At 36.6% G+C, this 24,330-nt stretch overlaps 1 protein-coding gene across 3 annotated transcripts in view; it reads left to right on the top strand.

The window, feature by feature from the left end:
• The first annotated feature begins 2,801 nt into the window (after positions 1-2,801).
• Positions 2,802-24,330, top strand: part of GYS2 (glycogen synthase 2) — a 65,863-nt gene continuing 44,334 nt past the window's right edge. Inside the window, exons 1-2 of one of the 3 annotated variants that reach the window (XM_520790.8) lie at positions 2,802-3,234; positions 23,376-23,557. In XM_520790.8, coding sequence (XP_520790.2) covers positions 3,114-3,234; positions 23,376-23,557 — 303 coding nt within the window. In that variant the 5' untranslated portion in view covers positions 2,802-3,113. Of the gene's footprint in view, positions 3,235-22,331; positions 22,413-23,375; positions 23,558-23,580; positions 23,672-24,330 lie in introns of those variants that run through there. The other 2 variants (XM_054664483.2, XM_009425754.5) reach the window with 2 other exon arrangements.

The following is a 24,330-nucleotide window of genomic DNA, read 5'->3' on the forward strand; positions in this document are numbered from 1 at the left end:
TCTGTCTGGATGACTGTTCTCTTTCTGCTCTCATTTCATCAATTTGTGCTTTTAGCACAAACATTATATGAGAATGTTCAGGGATATGGGAGGAAGAGAACTTTCCCTGATTCCTCTTCAAATCTTTTTGCACAAATGACTGCCTTTCTCTGCACAAATACCTGAACGAAGGGAATTCATCCAGATACTATGGATAGATGAAGATATATCCATCTCATGGATATACTTCATATGGTTCCATTTATTTTACCTCTCTTAACCCAATGAACAACTTTGAATATGATATTTACCATTAACAAGCAAAGAATTGGCAAAGGATGTTCTCATGTTGAGAATAACAGGATCAAGAGAATAAGTCTACTATGAGGGATCATTAGGAGATGACGTGTGGCTGAGAGTGCTGGTACTTGACACAAAAACGCCAAATGGGAACTAAAGACTAGAAATTTCGAAAAATCAGAATAATGAGTGTGAGTGTGTGAAACAATCATGTGTATTTAATTCATTTATATGATTAAACTTTTGAAAACTGTGTTACTCATCCTATATATGGTATATATATATATATATATGTATACGTTTATTGCAGAAAATGTGTAGAACACAAATAAAAATACCACACAAATATCAATCATAATTACAACCAGTTAAAGACAACTATTGTAAGAGTTTTTACATGTAGCCTCCCGTCTTTTGTTTATGTCTATTCCAGCCTTCTATTACATATACTTCATGAACAGAGGTATAGAGTACATTTTCACAAAATTAAATCAATCATACTACTTATTTTATTTTATATCCTACTTATTTTCATTTAGGATGTTATAAAATACACTCATTGATCTTAAGATCATTTTTCTGAAAAAAATGTTTTCTGTAATTAGGCATTTGATCAGGTAATATATACAGGTGGTACAACTTCAAAAAAATGAAAGAAAAGTAAAGCCTTCTTTTTACCCCTTTCCTTTTCAATGGTAACCTCTGCCATTATGGAAAGCTTTTACTAAACCATCATATGTGTTATAAAAAAGGCTAAGATTACTAAAGTGGTTGGCATAGTACCAGGCACAATGTTAAGTGACTTATATAGATTATCTCATCCCCATTTTATCAAGAAAACAAAAACTTAGGTAAGAAATTGGCTCAAGTTTACACAGCAGATAAGTGATGCCACAAGTGCCTAACTCACAACTAAGCAGTTGATACCTGGAACAGATTGCAAATAAATAATTCAGCCTTATCATGTAAGCTGGAGAATATGGATCATTGTGCTCCTGTGGCCTGTGTGACACTGGATGAACCAATCTCAAGGCTCCTGGGACAGAAAACTGCAAACGTGAAACTCTATCACTGTCATCCCATTCTCACTCCTGTCAACATGTCCTTAGATTTGGTTTTACTGGAATGTGCACTTGCAGGACTCTCAGAGGTTATGTGAACATAAGCAAACCATTTTGTAAAGGAGACAATCATTTTGATCATTTGGGATCATATGTTTTCTATTTTAGTACTTGATTTTTTTTATTAGCCATATAATCTTTTTCTCACAACGCAAACAAATGGATAACAAACTATGTACTTAAATGTACTTTTCTGGACAAAGATAAGAATCAACTGTGTCACAAAATCATAGAAGACATTTATTTATTTTTGTTTTAATTAGTTGTTTTTTATTTTATTTTTTAAGAGAGTGGTTGTTCAGGTTGGCCTTAAACTCCTGGGCTCAAGTGATTCTTCCCCCTCAGCCTCCTGAGTAGCTGGAAAAACAGGTGTGTACTACCACATCAAGCTGACATATTTAATCTATTTGGCTTACATAGATTTATTAATGTAATATAATGAAATGTGGTTCTGCCCATCTTGAGTCATTAAAATAAGTGTAAGTCTATAAGACCAAGTATATAGAAAATAATTTAAAACCTAATAAAAGGTGCTAAAATAGTATTATCAAGTAACAAATTACAATTCTGATTGCAATTCTAACTTGAAGGATATTTTGTATGAGCTTCAGTTCTGCTGCTTTAGAGAATAATAATGTAAAAATATTGATTTTAGCTACATCTGTAAAGATGGCTCAAAATTAAGCTTGCTTGTGAATGCACCAACTCTCTGTAGGTACAATATAGGATATATGTGTATGGGTGTGTAAATAAATTGGAACATATATATTTACAAACATAGAAACACAAGGGAAAAGCAAACATATGCCATTTATCTGCAGTCTGATCCTGATGATTTTTCTTCCCATGTTTGAACATTTACATTGACTGAATTATTCTTTATCAATTTGATAATATTTGAAGGAAATGTACAAACATGACAAAGATTTATTTTTACTACCTCATTAAAATTATTGACTGATGATTATTGACCAGTCAAAATTACGTTTTTTTTCATGTTACACCCAAAGACATACTCAAATTTATGCTTTTTTTATAGGGAAAGTTTTAAGAAAAGTAATTGAGAAAAGGGGGATCAAGATCTCTGGCTATCACCAAAATTCAATTTGTAAGTGTAGAATAAAATAACCAGGAATATTTTTTAAAAGCTCTAGAAATAGGAATCAAAAGAAAGAAGAATATTTAGGAAATCCAAAGGGATTTAAAGCATAAAAATATGTCCCAATCAGTCTACATGTAATCTAAGGAGGCCTGCAAACCTAATGAGGGAAGTTGCCAATATTGTATCACTTTGGAAATGATGAAATAAGCATTGGTAACTGTATGAATCTAGGAGTCTGGTCAAAAGGACAAGGGCTAAAAGGCTGAACTTGGGTCATGCCCTGCCTATCCCAGGAAGTGCTCACCTATGTCCTGAATCAGAGGATTTTTCTGTTGACAGCTCTGGATTGTTTGGGTAGATACTGACAGGGCAGATACCGTCCTCACAATACCTGCCCAGAAAGACGAGAAAGAGGAGGAAGAATTCCTCCTTCCACCAGGAATTCTGTGGGAAGCACATAAGATTTCATGCTACTAATTTATTCCCAAGAGAAGCTACCAAAGCCTGGTAACTCTACCAACTCTAACTTTTGTGTCTGTAAGTGCTCTTCTCCTGGGATTACAACTAATTGAAACAGGAATTCAAAGGAGTCTCAGAGGACTGTAAGAAGAATGCTTCGAGGCCGATCCCTGTCTGTAACATCCCTGGGTGGGCTTCCCCAGTGGGAAGTCGAAGAACTTCCTGTGGAGGAGTTACTGCTCTTTGAAGTTGCTTGGGAAGTGACCAATAAAGGTTTGTACTGCTCCTGAAGGTGGATCAGTACACCTTCACTAGGTGACTGAGGAATGTAGAGTAAGATTTCACAGATAACTCTCTAGTGATAACCAATTGCTAGTGAGTGAGGAAAGCATTTAAACGGAATATACATTTAGGCTACATTTAACCTTGTCTATTACAACAGGCTATGAATACAGACTTGTGTATGTGTTGAAGAGGGAGAAAGTTGAAAATATTAGCCATTGCCATGGAATGTGCATTTAAATTAAAATTTAAAATCCATATTATGACAACATAGAAATAAAAAGTTAATATTTACATTTTTTGTTTTAAAATTTTTCTCAGCAAAATAGTATAATTAAACATTTTATTTTAGGAAGATGTATATGTGATTAGAACCAGTTGGAAACCTCAACTCTACATTCTGTTAGTGATTATATGAAATGCTTAAGAATGTTTCATATTCACAATTAGCTTGGAATTAATGTTTTAACTCAGGAGCTTCTCAAAAGGCAAAATACTGTGCTCCTTTCAGAATGAAAGTAATTTTTTTCTTCAATGCTATGCTTATGCAGGAATTATAAAATAAAGAAAATCAAATTGATAAAACAATTTGCGAGTGAGGTATAACCTCATTTGTACTGGGTAAGAGAAGGCAAGGTAGAGAACCACCATGTAAATGATTTTGAAAATAAAGACATCAGTAAAATTATAAAACAATTTCTTGTGGGTTTATACTCTCTAGTTTAAAAGTGTCAAGACTACTGAAGGAACATTAGCAAAGAAAAAGTAATGGTTTTGAAGGCTGAGTTCCTCAAGATCTTGAAGAATCAAGCCAACTGATTGCTGGGTAAATGGCAGTGATGACTTGTGTGATTTAAACGATCTGAAATTATGTCATGTGTTGTGATATATAACACGTTTATTTTTCATTGTGTGTTTACTATTTCATGTCTATTACAGTAATCTAAAGGATCTGAAATAATAACCAGAATGTGATATATTACTTCCTTCTTTTGGCTAATCAGAGCCAGCATAATCTCAAAATTAAATGCATTATATATGGCATGCATTCTGAAAAATCAGAATTCACCTTATACTAACTGTTCAAAGTTCTCGTGTGTATGCATTCATAAAATCAAAATTAAAAGTCAATTTTGCCTATGTAGAAGTGGACAGAATGCATATAAGAGAACAAAGCACGGTCTTATTCTCTGTAGTTTAGTGAGAAAGAATCTAGGATGACAGAAACCTTATTACAGAGAAGTGAAGTATTTTATGTGTACCTGTTTCTGTTGTTTCTTTTAAAATTATTTTGTATTCTTTTCCTCAGAGATCTTTATCCTGACATGAGCATGTGTTTTTAATGTCCTTTTTCTAGTCACAAATTTTTCCAGTCCAGTTTTTAAATATGCCCAAAGTTCCTGGGAACAGAACCATCTCTATCACATGTGAATCCCGGAGTATGCCTTGAAATAAAAGTTTTCTCTAGAGAGTGGGCAGGAGCTCAAGGACATAGCTTATTGGTAGATAAAACTGGAAGGGACTTGTTAGCACTGGGAATCAGTCCAGAAGATCTCTGCACAAGTTCCTGCACCTGAGCAGAGCCCCTTCTGCTTTCCTCTTTTCTCATCATTTAACAAACATTAATGGAGCACTGTTTCCTGGGCACTGGGAACACGCCAGTGAAACTAAGTTATTTTATGGATCTTATAATCAGTAGCATGTGTGTTGATCTCAGGGTCTAGAACAGTGCCTGGTACATAGAAAATGCTCAATGGATTTTTTTTTTGAAAAAATTTGTTTTTCAACCCCTAAGCTGCCTTTAATACTTATTTTCTATCATTTCCCTTTCAAGGGTAAGGGAAGTGTGTTTGTGGAGCGGTCCCCACAATGTGATTTACCCAAGTTGATATCATCTTCAATATATCTTTATTTTAATATTATCATAGCCTGGTATGGTTAGAGATTTTCATACAGATGGATAATTATTGTGTTTATTCCTAAGAATACATTGCCACTACAGTTTCTTTAAATTTAATGATTTGAATTTTTACTTCCCTGCATTTCATAGTAGTGATATGAAGTATCTTAGAGATCATGAATCCCACTCCTCCAGTTCATAGAGCAAATTGATTCGTAGAGGCATTTAATGATCAAGCAAATGGCAGAGTCAGGACCAGGATTTAGGTCTTTTCCAAGGCCAATTCACTTTTTTACTATTATGTAAGAATTAAATATTAAAACCTCAGTTTTCAAAGGAAATATCCTATAGATGAAAGAACACAGTACTTGCAGTCAAAGGTTGTGGATTTCTGAAACTTTCTGAAAAAGAACCCCTTAAACTGAATAACAGTTTCTTCATGAATAAAATGAATGTTATACTCTCCAGTTATCTTACCATGTTTTCTGGCAAACAAGGAAATGTATTCACATCCAAGAAAACAAAAGGTTTCTTAGGAGAAAAATCCCTTGCTGCCAGAATTTTGCCCATGAACAATGGAAATGTGAAAAACATAACAGATGAGAGAGTCACAGTTAGTTTTGGGTACTAATTCTCAGACTTCGAAATAACCTTTTTAATTTGTTAATATTAACCTTGAAATTTATTGCTTTTATTCATTAATCCATTTTATTATTTGGTAAGGATTCATCAAATGTCTATTAGGTATCAGGCACTGAGAGGCGAGAGAGATAGAGTTAAGAATACAGAACTGATTCTTAATCTTCAAGAATTGACAAATTTGTAGAAGGTAGACATTGAACATACAATACAGTCAAATGTGATGAGTGTGAGACTAAGGGAACCAGGTGTCCTAAGACTATACAGTGTACCGTGGAATGGGGAGTGGTTTCTAACCTAGTTACCTAGAGGTTTGGAAAAAACCTCTCTAATGATGAGATGTTTGAGCTGACACTTGAAGGATAAATAGCTAAAGGGGGGAAAGTGTTCTATGTGAGAGAACTATATATGCCAAGATGCAGAAGTGTTCTCTGTTCGAAGATCTGAGGGGGGCTCAGAGAGGGAAAAGGAGAGGAGTATGAGAGAAGATGGGAGAGACCTGCAGGGACTAGATTGTGAAGCTCAGGGGGAGTTAATAGCCTTAAGGAGTTTTGTCTCCAGGCTATGAACAATGAATGAGGAGTCACTGAAATTCTATACACAGTAGTGGGAAGTGCTAAGTAGTCAGGTATGTTTTGGAAGAAGCACTGTTACCAGTTGAGGGAGAGGAGAGGAGGGAAATTAGACTGTGGTGTGACCCAGGATGGAAAGTTTTGCCCAAATGTGGGGGAAAAATGTTTACTCTCTCCTTTGCCCAGGTCTTACTACAATCATTTCTTCTGCACACACTTGCTCAGAACATTACAAACTCTGGAGAAATTAACATGTTAAGGATATTTAGGATCATTAAAAAAGTTTAATAAATGTTGTCACACATAATGAAAGTTAATTTAAGAGTTGTAAAGACTTGTGCGATGTAGTCCCTAAATAAATGCTTCCCTCTTAAAATGGACTAGAAACAATTTGTTTTTGCCTAAGCCAACGTATTGCTGGACATAATTTACCTGCTGCCTCCTCAGTCTTGACACTACGCCTCTGAATTACATGGTACAAGTGGCACAGGGAAGAATTCAGAAAACTATAGTCAAAGTGGTTATGGAAGAAATTATAATAATGAGTCCACTCTTCTAGGACAGGAGTTCTAAAGGTGAGGACTTTGATATAAGTGAACTCAAGGAGTTTCTAAACCTTCAGAAATTATATCTAAAAATTAGGTGCACGTGTATAGAAGTACTTTTCTCTGAGAAGAGGACTTCCCACTTCCATCAGCTTCCTGAAGGCCCCTGTAATTGCCGTAAAGAACAACTGCTCTAAAGTTTAATACTAGGCTACTCGGCTGTTTTTTGTTAACACAGAAGTTTTCCAAATGGCTTTTCTCTAGAGCAAAATAAAAAGGATCCCATCCTTCCCAAGACCTAATGATGTTTATCTTTTGCGATACTGTTTTTGTTCTTCCTCTTTTTCTCCCACCCCCCACCACTTTTAAAGATCCATCAAGGCCCAGCATGGTGATTCACACCTGTAATCTCAACACTTTTCAAGGCTGAGGTGGGAGAATTGTTTGAGACCAAGAGTTGGATACCAGCCTGGGGAACATAGGGAGACCCTGTTTCTACAGAAATTTAAAAAATTTCTCTAGCTGGCCATGGAGGCTCACACCTGTAGTCCTAGCTACCTGAGAGGCTAAAGCAGGAGGATCACTTGAGTCCAGGCGTTCTAGTGAGGCTTCAGTGAGCAAGATTGCGCCATTGCACTCCAGCCGGGGTGACAGAGTGAGACCCTGTTTCAAACAAGCAAAAGCAAAAGCAAAAAGATCCATCAATTTGTTGCTCCATTCCTTTACTTACTATCTTGCTGTCTACAGCTAAAGTCAGACTGCATGATTTGGAATTCCAACTCCACCGTCACCTGGGTAATGTTGAGATTTATTACACAGCATCTCTGTGCCTCAGTTTCTCCATCTATAAAATAAAGATAACAGCATCTACCTGTAATAATGTTGTGAAAATTAAAAGAAATACCAGTTGTAAATCATTCAGAACTGTGCCTAGCATTTAATAAATACTCTGTAGGTATTAGCTTATTTCTTTATAAAATTTTTTCATAAAATGAGGAAGTTAGCTCATGTATTGTCATACCAGCTTTCACTTTGAATGAGTCCATAATTGCATTTTTAAACACAAAAAGAGAAAGAATAGGAAAAAATATGTATACATCAATGTTACTTCAATCACGGGATGCATAGTAATTAGCATTTCTTTGCCCTAATTACTGATGTGGATAAGCCGGTGGGCCATGTCAATGGCATCTCAAGCTGTTATCACACCATGTGAAACACACAATCTATGTAAAAACTATGCTTGGTTGCACAGCTTCAAGGAAAGCACCAGTCTACTCACTTCCTTTTCATTCAGCATGCTATGTCTAGGCCCCTTTCATATAAAATATTTGGAGCTGCCATTGTAGGTAGTGCAGGTGGTCTTGTTCAAAGTGTGAGTATCACCTCCCACTGCCAAGACTGCAGCTGCTTTGATTTTAACTGAGGATCTAGAAAAGTGCTGGGAACACAAATATTTGCTGAACTTTGTCACAAGTAGCACCTAATCTCCTTCCTACCAGACCTGCTGCCTTATAAAATGATGTTCTAAGTGTATAATGACTTCCTCTGCTTCTGCAACTGTGTTTTGGAACAGGAGGGTCAGATTAGTAGCCACACACACTGAAATAGTCATATGAATTCCAAAGTCTGTAATTTTTAAGCATATACAAAATAGTGACATTTCTCCATATGTGTATAATATGTATATATGTGTGTATACATATATAGAGAGAGAGACAGAGATGGAGAGAGATGGGGGAGAGAGAGAGAGAGCGAGAGAGAGGCAGAGAGAGAGATCCTTATTTTGGCTGATATCTATTCTATACTTCTTTGAAATAGTGATTTTTAGTAAATTGGCAGTGTTGCCAGATGACGACTTAGAGTTTTAACCACCTCATTGTTATATGTACCATGGTAGCTCATCTTTTCTTTCAGGTGAAAGTTGTGATACTTTGTCCTCACGCTAAACATAGCCCCCATGTTGTTCCAGGAAAATAGAGATCAATAAAATACAAAGTGCTTGTTTGAAAGTGAAGGTTAAGTTCAAATTCAATGACCTACGCTGTGGTAAAACGATCATTCATTAATGATATTAAGTATTTTCTTTTTTAATGTCAGAATAAAACCATTTATTTGCAGACTTAAAAATATATATGTGTATGTAAATCTCCTTGGTTTATACCTCAAATATGAAAATAGGAATGACCCTGTCTCTATGCTATTGCATTCACTTATATTCTAGCTTGCTAAGAGAGAAGTTTGGGGCAAAATGTGCTTTATAAATAGTAAGAACTGAGGTAAACTATAGCACAAAGTGTGCTATATAAACAGTAAAAACCGAGGTAAAAATATGGGGAGGACAAAAAAGGGCTAAAATGGTGTTGGAATATAAGAAATAGCAGTAAAAGAAGCTCCTCACAGCAAGACCGTACAGGGAAATGTCTGGAGGGACAAAGATTTACTTACAATCAGGCCTCAACCAATATGAGATCGACTTTCTTTTATTGATATATGACGTGTTTATATGTATCAGGTACTTGTGACATTTTGTTACATGCATATAATGTATAATGATCAAGTCAGGTATTTGGGGTATTCATCACCTCAAGTATTTATCGTTTCTATGTGTTAGGAACATTTCAAGACCTTTCTTCTACTATTTTGAAATATACAATATATTGTTGTTAACTATAATCACCCTACTTTGCTATTGAACATCAGAACATATTCCTTCTATCTAACTGCCTGTTTCCATTAACCAACTTCTCTTCGTCTCCCTTCCTCCCATAACGTACACACCCTTCTCTACCTCTGGTATCTGTTATTCTACTCTCTACCTACATGATATTAACCTTTTTAGCTCCCACATATCAGTGAGAACATGCAAAATTTGTCTTTCTATGCCTGGCTTATTTCGTTTAACATAATGACTTCCAGTTTCATCCATGTTGCTGCAAATGAAATGATTTTATATTTGTATGGTTGAATAATATTCAATTGTGTGTATACACCACATTTTCTTCATTCATCCATTGATGGACACTTAGGTTGATTCCATATCTTTGCTAATGTGAATCGTGCTGCAATAAACAGTGTGGTACCAGTATCTGTTTATTATTCTGAATTCTTTTCCTTTGGATAAATACCCAGTAATAGGATTGCTGGATCTTATGATAGTTCAATTTTTAGCTTTTTGGTAAATCTACATATTGTTTTCCATAGTGGCTATACTAATTTGCATGCTTACCAATAGTGCCTAAGAGTGCCTTTTCCTTCACATCCTTGCCAGCATGTGTTATTTATTTATTAATTTATTTAAATCATGATGATTCTAACTGGCATAAGATGATATCTCATTGTGGTTTTGATTTGCATTTCTCTGATGATTAGTAATGTTGAGCATTTTCCCCATACCCATTGTGCATTTGTATGTCTTCTTTTGAAAAATATCCTTTGCCAATTTTTTAATGAGATTATTTGTTTTTCCACTGTTGAGTTGTTTGAGTTTCTTATATATTCTGGAGATTAATTCCTTGTCAAATGTATGCAAATATTTTCTCGCATTCAACAGCTTGTCTCTTCACTGTGTTGATTGTTTCCTTTACTGTGCAGATGTATTTTAGCTTAATATAGTCCCATTTGTCTATTTTTGCTTTTGTTGCCTGTGCTTTTGAGGTCTTGGCCATAAAATCTTTGCCCAAAGCCATGTCTTGAAGTGTCTCCCTTATGTTTTCTTTTAGTAGTTTTATAGTTTTAAGTTTTATATTTAAGTCTTTAATCCATCTTGAGTGTACGTTTTATATGGCAAGAAATAGGGGTTGTATTAGGCCATTTTTGCATCTATTGTACAAGGGGTTGAGTTCTTGATTTGATTCTCCATTTGGTTGCTGTTGGTGTATAGAAGAGTTACTGATTTGTGTGCATTCATCTTGTATCTGGAAACTTTGCTGAATTCTTTTATCAGTTCTAGGAGCTTTCTGGAGGAGTCTTTAGGGTTTTAAAGGTAAATGATCATATCATCAGCAAACAGTGACAGTTTGACTTCCTCTTTACTGATTTGAATGCCCTTTATTTCTTTGTTTTGTCTGATTGCCCTGGCTAGGACTTCCAGTACTATGTTGAAGAGGAGTGGTGAGAGTGGGCATCCTTGTCTTGTTCCAGTTCTCAGAGGGAATGCTTTCAACTTTTCCCCATTCAATATTATGTTGGCTGTGGGTTTGTCATAGATGGCTTTTATTACACTGAGGTATGTCTCTTGTATGCTGATTTTGCTGAGCATTTTAATCATAAAGGTATGCTGGATTTTGTTGAATGCTTTTTCTGCATCTATTGAGATGATCATGTAATTTTTGTTTTTAAATCTGTTTATGTGGTATATCACACTTATTGACTTGCAGATGTCAAACCAACCCTGCATCCCTGGCATGGAACCTGCTTGATCATGGTGGATTATCTTTTTGTTACATTGTTGAATTTGGTTATCTAGTATTTTGTTAAGGATTTTAGCATCTATGTTCATCAAGGCTATCAGTCTGTAGTTTTCTTTTTTGGTTATGTCCTTGCCTGGTTTTGGTGTGATGCTGGCTTCATAGAATGAATTAGGGCAGGTTCCTTCTTTATCTGTCTTGTAGAATAGTGTCAAAAAGATGGGTACCAATTCCTCTTTGAATGTCTAGTAGAATTCTGCTGTGAATCCATCTGGTCCTGAACTTTTTTTTGGTTGGTAATTTTTTAATTACCAATTAAATCTCACTGCTTGTTATTGGTCTGTTAGTATATTTATTGAGGCTCATTTCATGGCCTATCATATGGTCTACCTTGGAGAAATTTCCACGCGCTGTTGAATAGAATGTGTGTTCTGTGGTTATTGGATGAAATGTTCTGTATATATCTGTTAAGTCCATTTGTTCTAAGGTATAATTTAAATCCATTATTTTTTTGTTGACTTTCTGTCTTGATGAACTGTCTAGTGCTGTCAATGAAGTATTGAAGTCCCCCACTATTATTGTGTTGCTGTCTATCTCATTTCTTAGGTCTATTAGTAATTGTTCTATAAATTTGGGAGCTCCAGTGTTAGGTGCATATATGTTTAAGATTGTGATATTTTCCTGTTGGACAAGGCCTTTTACCATTATATAATGTCCCTCTTTGTCTCTTTTAACTGCTGTTGCTTTAAAGTTTGTTTTGCCTACTCACTTTGGTGGCCATTTGCATGAAATACCTTTTTCACCCTTTTAAGTGGAGCATTTAGGCCATTTACATTCAATGTTAGTAATGTAAATGCCTGGCTATGCCAGGCAGGAATGGCCTGCTCAGGGACCCAGTGAGCTCCCAGGGCCTTTCTCACTGCTTCCTCTACACCTGTATTTTGCTCAGCTCTCTAAGTTAACTCAACTCCAGGTAAGGTCAGAAACTTCTCCCACAAACAGACCTTCAGTTTCTCTAGTGGGGGTGTGTGTTTAGGAGAGGAGGATCTCCCTTTCCCACTTCCACAGTTGGGGCACTCACAGTATTTGGGGTGTCTCCTGGGCCCTGCAGGAGCAATCTACTTCCTTCAGAGGGTCTGTGGGTCCTCTCAGGATTGCTGGTTTGTTCTTGCAGTCTATCTGGAACTAAAATTCACAATGCGAGCCTCCACATGCTGCTCTGTCCATCTGAGTTGGATCTGCAATCTAGGCCTACCTCCCATCCGCCAAGATCCTGAGAAGTTGGGGATTATATTTCAACATGAGATTTGGAGGGAACAAACATCCAAACCATATCAGGAGTCCAGTTTTATTCTTTTGTACATGGATATCCAATGGATATCCATTTTTTTCAGCACCATTTCTTGAACACTGTGTCCTTTCCTCAATGTATATTCTTGTCACCTTTGTTGAAAATCTGTTGGCTATAAATATGTGGATGCATTTCTAGGTTCTCTATTCTCTTCCATTGGTCTAAGTGTCTGTTCTAATGTCAGTATCATGCTGTTTAGGTTCCTATACTTTTGTAATATACTTTGAAATCAGGTAGTATGATACCTCTAGCATTGTTCTTTTTTCACAGGATGACTTTGGCTACTGGAGCTATTTTTTAATTTCATACAAATTTTACATTGGTTTTTCCATTTCTGTGAAAAATGACATTGCTATTTTGATAGCGGTCATATAGAATCTGTAGATTGCTTTGGGTAGTATGGCCATTTTAACAATGTTAATTTTTCTAATCCATGAGCATGGGATATCTCTCCATTTGTTTCTGTCCTTTTCAATTCTTTTATCAGTGTTTTGTAGTTTTCCGAATAGAGGTTTTTCAGTTCCTTGGTTAAATTTATCCCTAAATATTTTATTTTTTAGCTATTGTAAATGGGATTGCCTTCTTAATTTCCTTCTCAGCTAGTTTATTATTGGTGTGTAGAAACATTGCTTGTTTCATATGCTGATTTTGTCTCCTGTAACTTTACTGAATTTATTTTTCAGCGCTAAGAGTGCTTTGGTGGAGTCTTGGTTTTTCTAGGTATAAAATCATGTCATCTGGAAAGATGGACAATTTGACTTTATCTTTTCCTATTTGCATGCCTTTTCTTTCTTTCTTTCTCTGACCTGAAAGCTGTGGCTAGGACTTCCAGTATTATATTGAATAGGAGTGATGGAAGTGGGCATCCTTATTTTGTTTCAGTTCTTAGAGGAAAGGCTTCCAGCTTTTCCCAATTCAGTATGATGTTAGCTGTGGGTTTGTCATATATGACTTTTATTATATTGAGATATGTTCCTTCTATGATTGGCTGCAGATAGTTTTTATCATGAAGGAATGTTAAATTTTATCAAATACTTTTTCTGTATCTATTGAGATGATCATATGGTTTTTGTTCTTTTTGTTGATGTGATGTATCACATTTATTGATTTGAACTGTTCTTGCAACCCTAGTATAAATCCCACTTGATCATGGTGTATTATCTTTTGGATGTACTGTTGGATTCAGTTTGCTAGTATTTTGTCGAGGATTTTCACACCTATGTTCCATCAGGGATATTGACCTGTAGTTTTATTTTTACTTGCATCCTTGTCTGGTTATGGAATCAGGATAATACTGGCCTCAGAGAATGAGTTAGGGAGAATTCCTTCCTGTTTAATTTTTAAAAGAATTTAAGGAGACTTGTTAGTTTTCTTTGAAAGTTTGGTAAAATTTGACAGTAAAGCCATCTGGTCTTGAAATTTTCTTTGTTGGGAGACTTTTTACTACTGATTCAATTTCATTATTCATTACTGGTCTGTTCAGGTTTTCTATTATTTCTTAATTCAATCTTGGTAGGTGGTATGTGTCCAGAAATTTATTAATTTCCTCTAGATTTTTCAGTTTTTTAGTGTATGGTTGTTCATAATAGTCTCTGATAATCTTTTCTATTTCTGTGGTATTGGTTGTAATATATTTTCTTTTTTATTTCTGATTTTCTTTATTTCAGTCTCTTCTCTTTTTCTTGGTTAGTCTAGCTAGAGCTATATCCATTTTATCTTTTTTAAATAACAACTTTTCATTTTGCTAATCCCTTGTTGTTGTTTTTCTCTATTTCATTAAGTTCTTCTGTTCTTCATTTTTTCTTTCCTTCTGCTAGTTTTGGGTTTTGTTCTTGCTTTTCTAGTTTGTTGAGGTACATGATTAGATTATATATTTGAAATCTTTCTACATTTTTAATTTAAGTGTTTATTGATAAGCTTCTCTCTTAGCACTGCTTTTGCTGTATCCCATGGCTTTTCCTATGTTGTATTTCAATTTTCATTTGTTTCAAAACATTTTTGATTTCCTTCTTAATTTTCTTCTTGACATAACGTTCATTCAGGAGCATGTTGTTTAATTTCCATGTATTTGTATAGGTTTTAAAGTTTTTCTTGTTATTGATTTCTAGTTTTATTCCATTGTGGTCTGAGAAGATGCTTAATATGATTTCAAATATTTCAAATTAGTTGAGACTTATTTTGTGTTCTAACATATGGTGTATCCTGGGGAATGCGTCATGTGCTGATGAGATAAATATATTCTGTAGCTGTTGGATGAAATATTGTGTAAATGTTAGATCCATTTGGTCTAAAGTCAAGTTTAAATCCAATGTTTCTTTGTTAATTTTCTGTCTAGATGATCTATCTGATGCTGAGATTAGAATGTTGAAATCCCCAACTATTATTGTATTGGATTCTATTTCACCCTTTATATCTAATAACATTTGCTTTACATATCTGGATGCTCTGGTGTTGAGTGTGAATGTTTAGAATTGTTATATACTCTTGCTAAATTGTTCCTTTTATCATTATGTAATGACTTTTGTCTCTTAGTGTTTTTTATTTAAAGTCAATTTTATCTGTTATAGGTATAACTACTTTTGCTCATTTTTGGTTTCTCTTTGTATGGAAGATCTTTCATCTTTTTACTTTCAGTCTATATTTATCTTTACAAGTGAGATAAGTTTCTTATAGGCAGCTTACAACTGGGTCATATTTTTGTTTTAAATCTATTTAGCCAGTCTATATCTTTCAAGTAACAATTTAATCCATTTACATGCAAGGCTATTATTGACATGTGAGCGCTTATTCCTGCCATTTTGTTAATTGATTCCTGGTTGTTTTTTTTTGTTTGTTTGTTTGTTTTGTGTTTTTTTCTTCCTTCCTTTTCTTTCTTTCTTTCATTCTCTCTCTCTCTCTCTTTCTTTCTTTCTTTCTCTTTTTCTTTCTTATTGTTTATGATTGTGGTTTGGTGATTTTCTGTAGTGGTAACGTTTGAGTTCTTTCTCTTCTTTATTTGTGTTTTGCTCTACCAGTTAGTTGTATACCTTTGTGTGTCTTCATAATGGCAGTGTCCTGTCACTTTCATATGTAGGACTCCCTTAAATATTTCTTGTAAAGCCAGTCTAGTGATAGTGAATTCCTTCAAATTTTTCTTGCCCAGAAAAGATTTTATTTATCCTTCATTTTTGAAGAACAATGTTGCTGGGTCTAACATCCTTGGTGTCATTTTTTTCTTTCACTATTTTGAATATATCATCTCATCTTCTCCTGGCCTGTGAGGTTTCTGCTGAGAAATCTGCTGTTAATCTGTTAATCTTGTGGAAGTTCCCTTATAAGTGACTAGACATTTTGCTTGCTGTTTTAGAATTCTTACTCTTTGGCTTTTGACAGTTTGACTATAATGTGCTGTGGAGAAGAGCTTTTTGCATTATATTATTTGGGAATTTCTGATTTTCATGTGTCTGGATGTCTACATTTCTTGCTAGACTTGACAAATTTTCAGCTATTGTGTTGTTTCGTAGGTTTCCTACACCTTTCATGTTCTCTTTACCTTCTGGGAAACTGCAAATTTGAATATTTGTTCACTTTATAGTGCCTCATATGTCACATACACTTTGTTCATTCTTTTTTTTTCCTTTCTATCATTTGACGAGGTAATTTTAAAAGACCTGTCTTCAAGTTCTGAAATTTTTCTTCTGCTTGATCTGATCTATTGTTGAAGTTTTTGAATGTATTTTGTATTTCTTTCAATAAACTCTTCAGTTACAGAATTTCTGTTTGGTTCATTCTTATCGTATCTATCTCTTGGGTAAATTTCTCATTCATATCCTGAATTGTTTTTCTGATTTCTTTTTATTGTTTATCTGAGTTCTCTTGTATCTCACTGAGCTTCCTTAATATCAACATTTTGGATTCTTTTTTCCAGAATTTTATAAATATCTTTTTTTTCCACTGGCATATGTTGCTGAAGAATTATTAAATTCCTTTGGAAGTGTCATATTTCTTCACCTTTTTATGTTTATTTTGTTCTTGCATTGATATCTATGCATCTGGTGTAATGATTGCTGCTTCCAGTTTTGTAAATTAGTTTTTGTAGGGGAAGACTTTTTTCTGAAGATGTATCTTGGTGTTGATTGAGTAGGGCACTTTGATTTTGATTTCTAGGTGCATACGGCAGCATAGTCTTCATATTATTTTTTTCAGCTGCCAACAGTATCATCAGTGTCTGTGATTTTTTCAGTGGCTTAGGGTGCATTTGTTAGTAAAAATGGTGATGAGGTTGTGCTGGAGACAAGAATATCAAGTGGGCCAGTCCTTGGCCCCAGTGGTGGTGGTGGGCCTAGCATTCCTGTCCTTGGGCCCCATGGCTGTGTACATTGGCACTGATGGTAATGAGTCTAGTTGGGTTGATTCTTTGGCCTTCAGGCAGTTTGCTTGGGTGTCAGTAGTGGCCATAGTAGACTGGGCTGGTGTGTGGGTCCTCAGGCTTCTGGGCAGTGGGTGTGGTGTGGGTGATGGCTGTAGCAACTGCAGGACAACCCTCTGGCTCCCAAGCAGTCTGCACTGGTGTTGGTGGTGGCTGCAAGGGCTGAATGAGCCAGTCTTCAGACCCACAGGTGGCACATGCAGGAGGTGCCAGTTGTGATGGCAGTGGCAGATTGGGTAGGCCCATCATCAGGCTTCTGGGAGGGTTGCTTAGGTACCAGTCATGGTGGATGGCACAAGGCTGTCTCTGGGTTCCCAGACAACTTGCTTAGGCATTGAGGAAGGCAAAGCCAAGCTGGGTGTTCCTGACCTCAGGCCACTCAGTGGTGTGTGTGGACACCGGCTATCATAGGCTGGAGTGGAGTGATCCTCATGCCCCCAGCAGAATGCCTGAGTGAATTAGCAGCTACTGCATTGCTGCCCTGCTCTTGAAGGGGTGCGGGGTGTGTTGCTTTCAGTGGCAGCAGCTATAAATGGGTTGCTGGTGGGCATGTGTTTCAGCCCCAGATGGTGGCTGCAAGTGGGGTAGCATTTTCTTAGGGAGCTTATAAATGTGTAGCAGCCCTGCTACTGGGGGTGGGGGAGTCCACTTCTAATGACACACTTTATCCCTGGTGACAGCAGCCAGCAGTAGCACTCAGCTGTGGGTGGGGGATGTCAGCAGAGCTTCAGGGATGTAGAGATGCAGATGATGTTGGGGTCTGAGGAACGATGTCATCTGGTGGGTGTTGGGCTCTCAAAATGGCACCTTGCTGCTCAGTAATGGGGATGGCAGGGGTGGGACCCAGTGAGAGCTCCTTCTCTGGAGCAATGCCTTTGTGCGATCGCTGGGCAGTTCCTTATGCTAGTCTCAAGGCCTGCATGGTCAAGGGACTCTCCTGTGGCTAGGATTCCTGGAGTCCATAATGCAGATGTGGACCACTGGGAGTCAGTCACTTACCTTTCGATGCACTGGGGAGCCTCTCTGGCCTCACAGAGGATCCCTACTGGGTAGGCTTCCTTGCTTCCCTCCCCTTCATTGCCTTAGATGCTTCCTGTCACTTCTCTGTTGAATTCCAGAATTCTCTCTTATGTGGGATTTTCTACTTACTATTTTGGTTCTTTGTGGAGGAGGTGAGTGTCAGCTGCCCTTAGTCAGTAATCTTCAAGCCCCTTCCCTTGAAATTTTTTAAGCTTTATGTTTTTATTTCTAATAGACTGAAAGAGCATAATCATATTTTAAACACTCTAAGGCTATATGGGGGACTATCTGAAGGCCTCAGATGAGTAAAAGAAGTAGTGAATTAGTTAACTATGTTTTTCTTTTCATTTCATTTCCCAAATCAAATCATTTGTTTCTTCAAATAAAGAATTTCTATTTCCCCCTTATGTTCTTCAGCAAATAAAAATGTTTGCATCTACCAAAGTGTATATGAATTTGAAATACGTAATCTAACAAACAAGGATGTTTTAAGATCTCTGAGCAAGATGCATAGTTGCAAATAAAAAGAGTTTTCAAGGATAAAAAATGTAAATAAAACATCTAATAAATGTGTACCATCAGAAACTTACGGTATATTCTCCTGGAAAAGATGAAGATGAAGAAAATAAGTCTACAGAAGAGGAGAAATTCTTTGGAAATTTTGCATTTTTGTGGATAGTGGTTTTGAAGAAAGCTTAGATATATTTAAATATGTTGCTAAGATGTGACTCCCACACTTTAAAGAAAAGTTCTTCATTTTAGTTGCCCTTGCAAATTGGCTAAGTTTATTTTTCCTCAACAAATAATTTTGATGGTTTCTAAAATTGTCCAGAATTTGAGGAAATACTTAGATGTAGTAGATGACATCAAATTTATGTTAACTTCGATTTATTGTTGGATGGTTAAGTTAATCATGTCTCTTCTTGTCCAGTCTAGAAGTTTCTGCTTCCTCCTCATGTGTTCTATTCTGTCCTCATCACATAACATCTGAACTGTGATTTGACAGTGTCCTTATTATCAGACTCTGCTCAATGACAGTTTAAACTTCTTTTTGATACAGTAAAAAACTTTTCCTTAAAGATGAAATTCTTAAGGACAATTAGCTTGTGTAGACTCATATGAAAATTGCTTGCATTTTGGAGTTACATTAGCTCTTCTCCTTTATAAATTAATGAATCCTATTGGTACCATATAATAGCATCAACATTTGCCTTTTGTGTCTCGCCTTTCAAAGGGCAATTTTCCAAAAAGTATATTTTGCATGGCTCAGGCTAAAAGTAATGTCTCCAGATGAAGTTCTACTTTGTGACCATTGATTGTGACTACTGATAAGATTTACTATGTAAAGTATAAGTTACTGGAATAATACATTTAAGAAATATAGTAGCTATCAAAACCTGTAGTCTGATGAAATGGAATATGTTTTGAAAGACAGCAGTGAAAAATGAGAAATAATATATAAGTAATAAAATTGCTTTTTGCAATTGAGTTGAAGATTGATGCCAGGATTTTATTACCTCCAGGATTTCACAAAGGATTTCTTGAGTCATCCCCTTGCTCTAGCTCATGAGCAAAGTATTGCTCAAGTAATCGACAGATTATTTGTGTATTCTCACATGTGATTATTGTTTAGCGCTGTCACAGGAAATATCCTGCCTAAGTTTACTGGAGGTCTTCCTCCCCTTACCCCTCCCTATGTCCTCCTACCTGGTTATCCTTTTCAATCCTATTACTCTTTCCTTGCACACTCTACTCCAGCTTAGGGCCTGGGCTCTGACCATTACCTCTGCCTAAAAATTCCTCCTCATGACATCCATTTGCCCAATTTCTTCACCCTTTTAATTACCCCATTAAGTGATATTTTGCTTGCTCAATTTTTGCCTTTTCAATCAGATCTAATTTATTTTATATTTTTAAAATGTATTTATATATATTTAGAAGGTATGTACTAGTTCTTTATCATGCTGCTTATAAAGACATACTTGAGACTGGATAATTTATAAGGAAAAAACGTTTAATTGTCTCACAGTTCCACAGGGCTGGGGAGGCCTTGCAAAACTTACAATCATGGCAGAAGAAGAAACAAACATGTCCTTCTTCACATGGCAGCAGCAAGTAGAAGTGCCAAGCAAAAGGGGGAAAAGCCGCTTATAAAACCATCAGATCTTGTAAGAACTCACTATCACGAGAAGAGCATGAGAGTAACCTCCTCTATGATTCAATTACCTCCCTCCAAATCCCTCCCACAACACGTGAGGATTATGGGAACTACAATTCAAGATGAGATTTGGGTGGGGACACAGTCAAGCTGTATCAGGGTACAAGCTCGGGTTTCTTACATATATATGTTGCATAGTGGTGAAGTCTGAGCTTTTAGTGGACCATCACCTGAAAAGTGAATGTTGTATCCAATCCATAGTTTTTCAGTCCTCACCATACTCCTATCCTCCCACCTTTCTCTAGTCTCAAGTGTCTATTATTTCATTCTATATGTCTATGCTTACTCATCGTTTAGCTCCCACTTGGCTCTCACTAAATGAGAACATATCGTGTTTGACTTTCTGTTTCTGAGTTATTTCACTGAGGATAATGTCCTCCAGTTCTAACCATGTTTCTAGAGAAGACATGATTTCATTCTTTTTTATGGCTGAGTAATATATATGTATATAAATATATATACACCACATTTTCTTTATCCAATAGTCCATTGGTAGACATTTAGGTTGATTCCATATCTTTGCTATTGGGAACAGTGCTACTTTGAACATACTAATGCAGATACCTTTTTAAATATGATCTCTTTCACTTTGGGTCCATACCCAGTAGTGGGATTGCAGGATTGAATGGTAGTTCTGTTTCTAGTTCTTTAAGAAATCTTCATGCTGTCTTTCATAAAGTTTGTACTAATTTACATTCTTACCAACAGTGTATGAGCATTTTCTTGTCTCCACATCCTCACCAACATCTGCTGTTTTTGAACTTTATAATGATAGCCATTCTGACTGGCATAAGGAGGTATCATATGGTGGTTATAATTTGCATTCTCTGATTATTAGTGATGTTGAACTTTTTTTGACATTTATTGGCCACTTGTATGTCTTCTTTTGGAAAATGTCTGCTCAGGACCTGAGCTCACTGTATTTGTCAGGGTTCCCTAGAGAGACAGAACTAATAGGAGATAGATAGATAGATAGATAGATAGATAGATAGATAGATGATAGATAGATAGATATAGATTTAGATATAAAAGGGAGTTTATTAAGTAGTGTTAACTCACACAATCACAAGGTCCCACAATAGGCCATCTGCCAGCTGAGGAACAAGGAAGCTAGTCAGAGTCCCAAAGCTGAAGAACCTGGAGTTCGATGTTCCAGGGCAGGAAGAATCCAGCATGGGAGAAAAATGTAGGCTGGGATGCCAAGCCAATCTAGCCTTTTCACATTTTTCTGCCTGCTTTATATCCTGGCTGTGCTGGCAACTGATTAGATGGTGCCCACCCAGATTAAGGGTGGGTCTGCCTTCCCCAGCCCACTGACTCAAATATTAATCTCCTTTGGTAACACCCTCACGGACACACCCAAGATCATTACTTTGCATCCTTCAGTCCAATCAAGTTGACACTCAGTATTAACCATCACAGTCACTTTCTAACGGGGTTGGTTTTTTTGTTGTTGAGTTCCTTGTAGATTCTGTATATTAGCCTTTTGTTGCATTCATAGTTTGCGATTTTTTTTTCTCATTCTGTAGGTTATCCGTTTACTCTGTTGATTCGGTCTTTTGTGGTGCAGAAGCATTTTAGTTTAATTAAGTCCCATTTGTCTGTTTTTGTTTTTGTTGTGTTTAGTTTTGAGGACTTGGTCATAAATTCTTTGCCTAGGCCAGGTCTAATTTTTAATCCTCTTTTAGAGCCTGTCTTTCCCTCCAAACTAAATATTATTTTACCCCCATTTGACACATGAGCTAATTGAGCCTTCTGTCAGTTAAGTAAGTTGACTAGTTCAGTGTAAGTTGTTTCTAATTTTTTGCCATCATAATGCTTTAGTAAACATCCTTTTCATACTCTCCTTAATTTTCCCACAGGATGGTTTTCTGGATGTGGACTTGCTGGATCCAAAGTGTGCATATTTTCCAAATGTATCCATATATTGTGGCTTTGTGTTTTAATAGAGGTAGCAGCAATATTAGAGGAGAGAATTAAGCAATGATTCTAGTGTAGCAGGACAAGCTGCATACAAAACCCCTCAGACACCGAGTTAAAGAAGGAAGGGCTTTATTCGGCTGGGAACTTGGGCAAGACTCACGTCTCCAACAACCGAGCTCTCAGAGTGAGCAATTCCTGTCCCTTTTAAGGGCTTACAACTCTAAGGGGGTACATGACTGGGGGCTGCATGCACTCGTAATCAGAATGGAACAGAACAGGACAGGGATTTTCACACTGCTTTTCCATACAATGTCTGGAATCTATAGATAACATAACTGGCCAGGTCAGGGGTCTATCTTTAACCAGGCCCAGGAAGTGGTCTCAGGCTGTTTGCCTGTGGATTTCATTTCTGCCTTTTAGTTTTTACTTCTTCTTTCTTTGGAGGCAGAAATTGGGCATAAAACAATATGAAGGGTGGTCTCCTCCCTTACTAGGAAGAGAGAAATACCATGTGAGAATGAAATACATATTTGTGTTATTGGATTTGACATCGGGGTTGGACCAAGCATCTTCTATGAACATCTATAAGCACATTCTCCTTATCAAAGGTACTTTGCTTGGTGCTTTAAAAGATAAATGACTATTTAGCTTAGGAGATTTCCTCATAATTGAAAACCACAGCAGCTGTTATTTGAACATACCTGAGCCCCTTCTGGACCACTGTAGGAGAAGGAGGAAGAGGGGTGAAAGTGATTTCTGCTGCTGAGGGCATGTATGATGACAATGGGTATTTGTCCTAACTTTGACACTACAAAGTGACTGGAGCTTTAGGCAAGTAGTGTTTTACTCCAGTTGTCTTTTCAGACTTTTTTTTTGAAGTATTTGACCTCTTTGCGGCACCAGCCTGCTGCTATTTCACATGCACCTAGAAGGGACTTAAAACATGCACAGAATTGAACAAAGCAGTAACCATTCGTTGGTGTCCCTTAATAATATGTTAAATACTATTATTTTGGAAAGGTAAATAAATCCTTGGGCTTAGTGGATCCTAAATGCTAATTTAAAAATCTGAACTCATTTCCATCCCTTATTACTTTAAACAAATTGCTAACCTGAATGATAATAGAAACTTTTTTTCTTTTAACAGTTGGAGGCATCTATACTGTGATTCAGACAAAGGCCAAAACAACAGCAGATGAATGGGGAGAGAACTATTTTCTGATAGGTCCATATTTTGAGCATAATATGAAGACTCAGGTGGAACAGTGTGAACCTGTAAATGATGCTGTCAGAAGAGCAGTGGATGCAATGAATAAGCATGGCTGCCAGGTAAAGGAACTGACACTTCACTTGGCAATTCTCAGTAAACTTATGGGAAAAAAGACTGTAACTAACATGAACTCACAAGAGAAGACCATTCACTTACTTAAGGAAAACTTTCAGGTTTGTGAGAAAGATGATGAACTTGCTTTTAAATGGATTGCATTTGAGACACCTTGTGAAAACCGAGGAGGAAGGATAATTGGTTTGGAGTTCAGCAGAAGCTACAGAGTAAACATATTTTTGAGGAAGTCATTTGTACATAAACTGAAGTCATGAGTGTTGTTAAAAATTATTCAGTGGAAATGTTTAGACTTGGAGTAAAGGTTTTCAACCAAACCTTGTGGAATGTCAGCATGTTAGGGCATCTACATTAAAAGAAGCTAGAGATTGCAAATGTAGAAGCAAAGCTAATGATGTAGAACCAAGGATGTTCAAGTCTTAATCCTCAGAAGCTGTGAATATGTTACCTTTTATAGCAAATGGAATATGGCAGATGTGATTAAGTTAAAGATTTTGAGAAGGGGAGATAATCCTGAATTATCTAGGTGGGTCCTCCTAAGAGGGAGGCCACAGAATTAGAATCAGGCAGGAGATGTGCCAATGAAAGCAGAGGTTGAAGGGAGCTACTTTGCAGATGGAGGAAGAGGCCACAAGGAATATAGGTGGCCTATAGAAGTAAGAAAAAGCGGCCAGGCACGGTGGCTCACGCCTATAATCCCAGCACTTTGGGAGGCCAAGATGGATGGATCACCTGAGGTCAGAAGTTCAAGACCAGCCTG

This window comes from Pan troglodytes, chromosome 10 (assembly GCF_028858775.2).
Source record: "Pan troglodytes isolate AG18354 chromosome 10, NHGRI_mPanTro3-v2.0_pri, whole genome shotgun sequence".
Taxonomy (NCBI): domain Eukaryota; kingdom Metazoa; phylum Chordata; class Mammalia; order Primates; family Hominidae; genus Pan; species Pan troglodytes.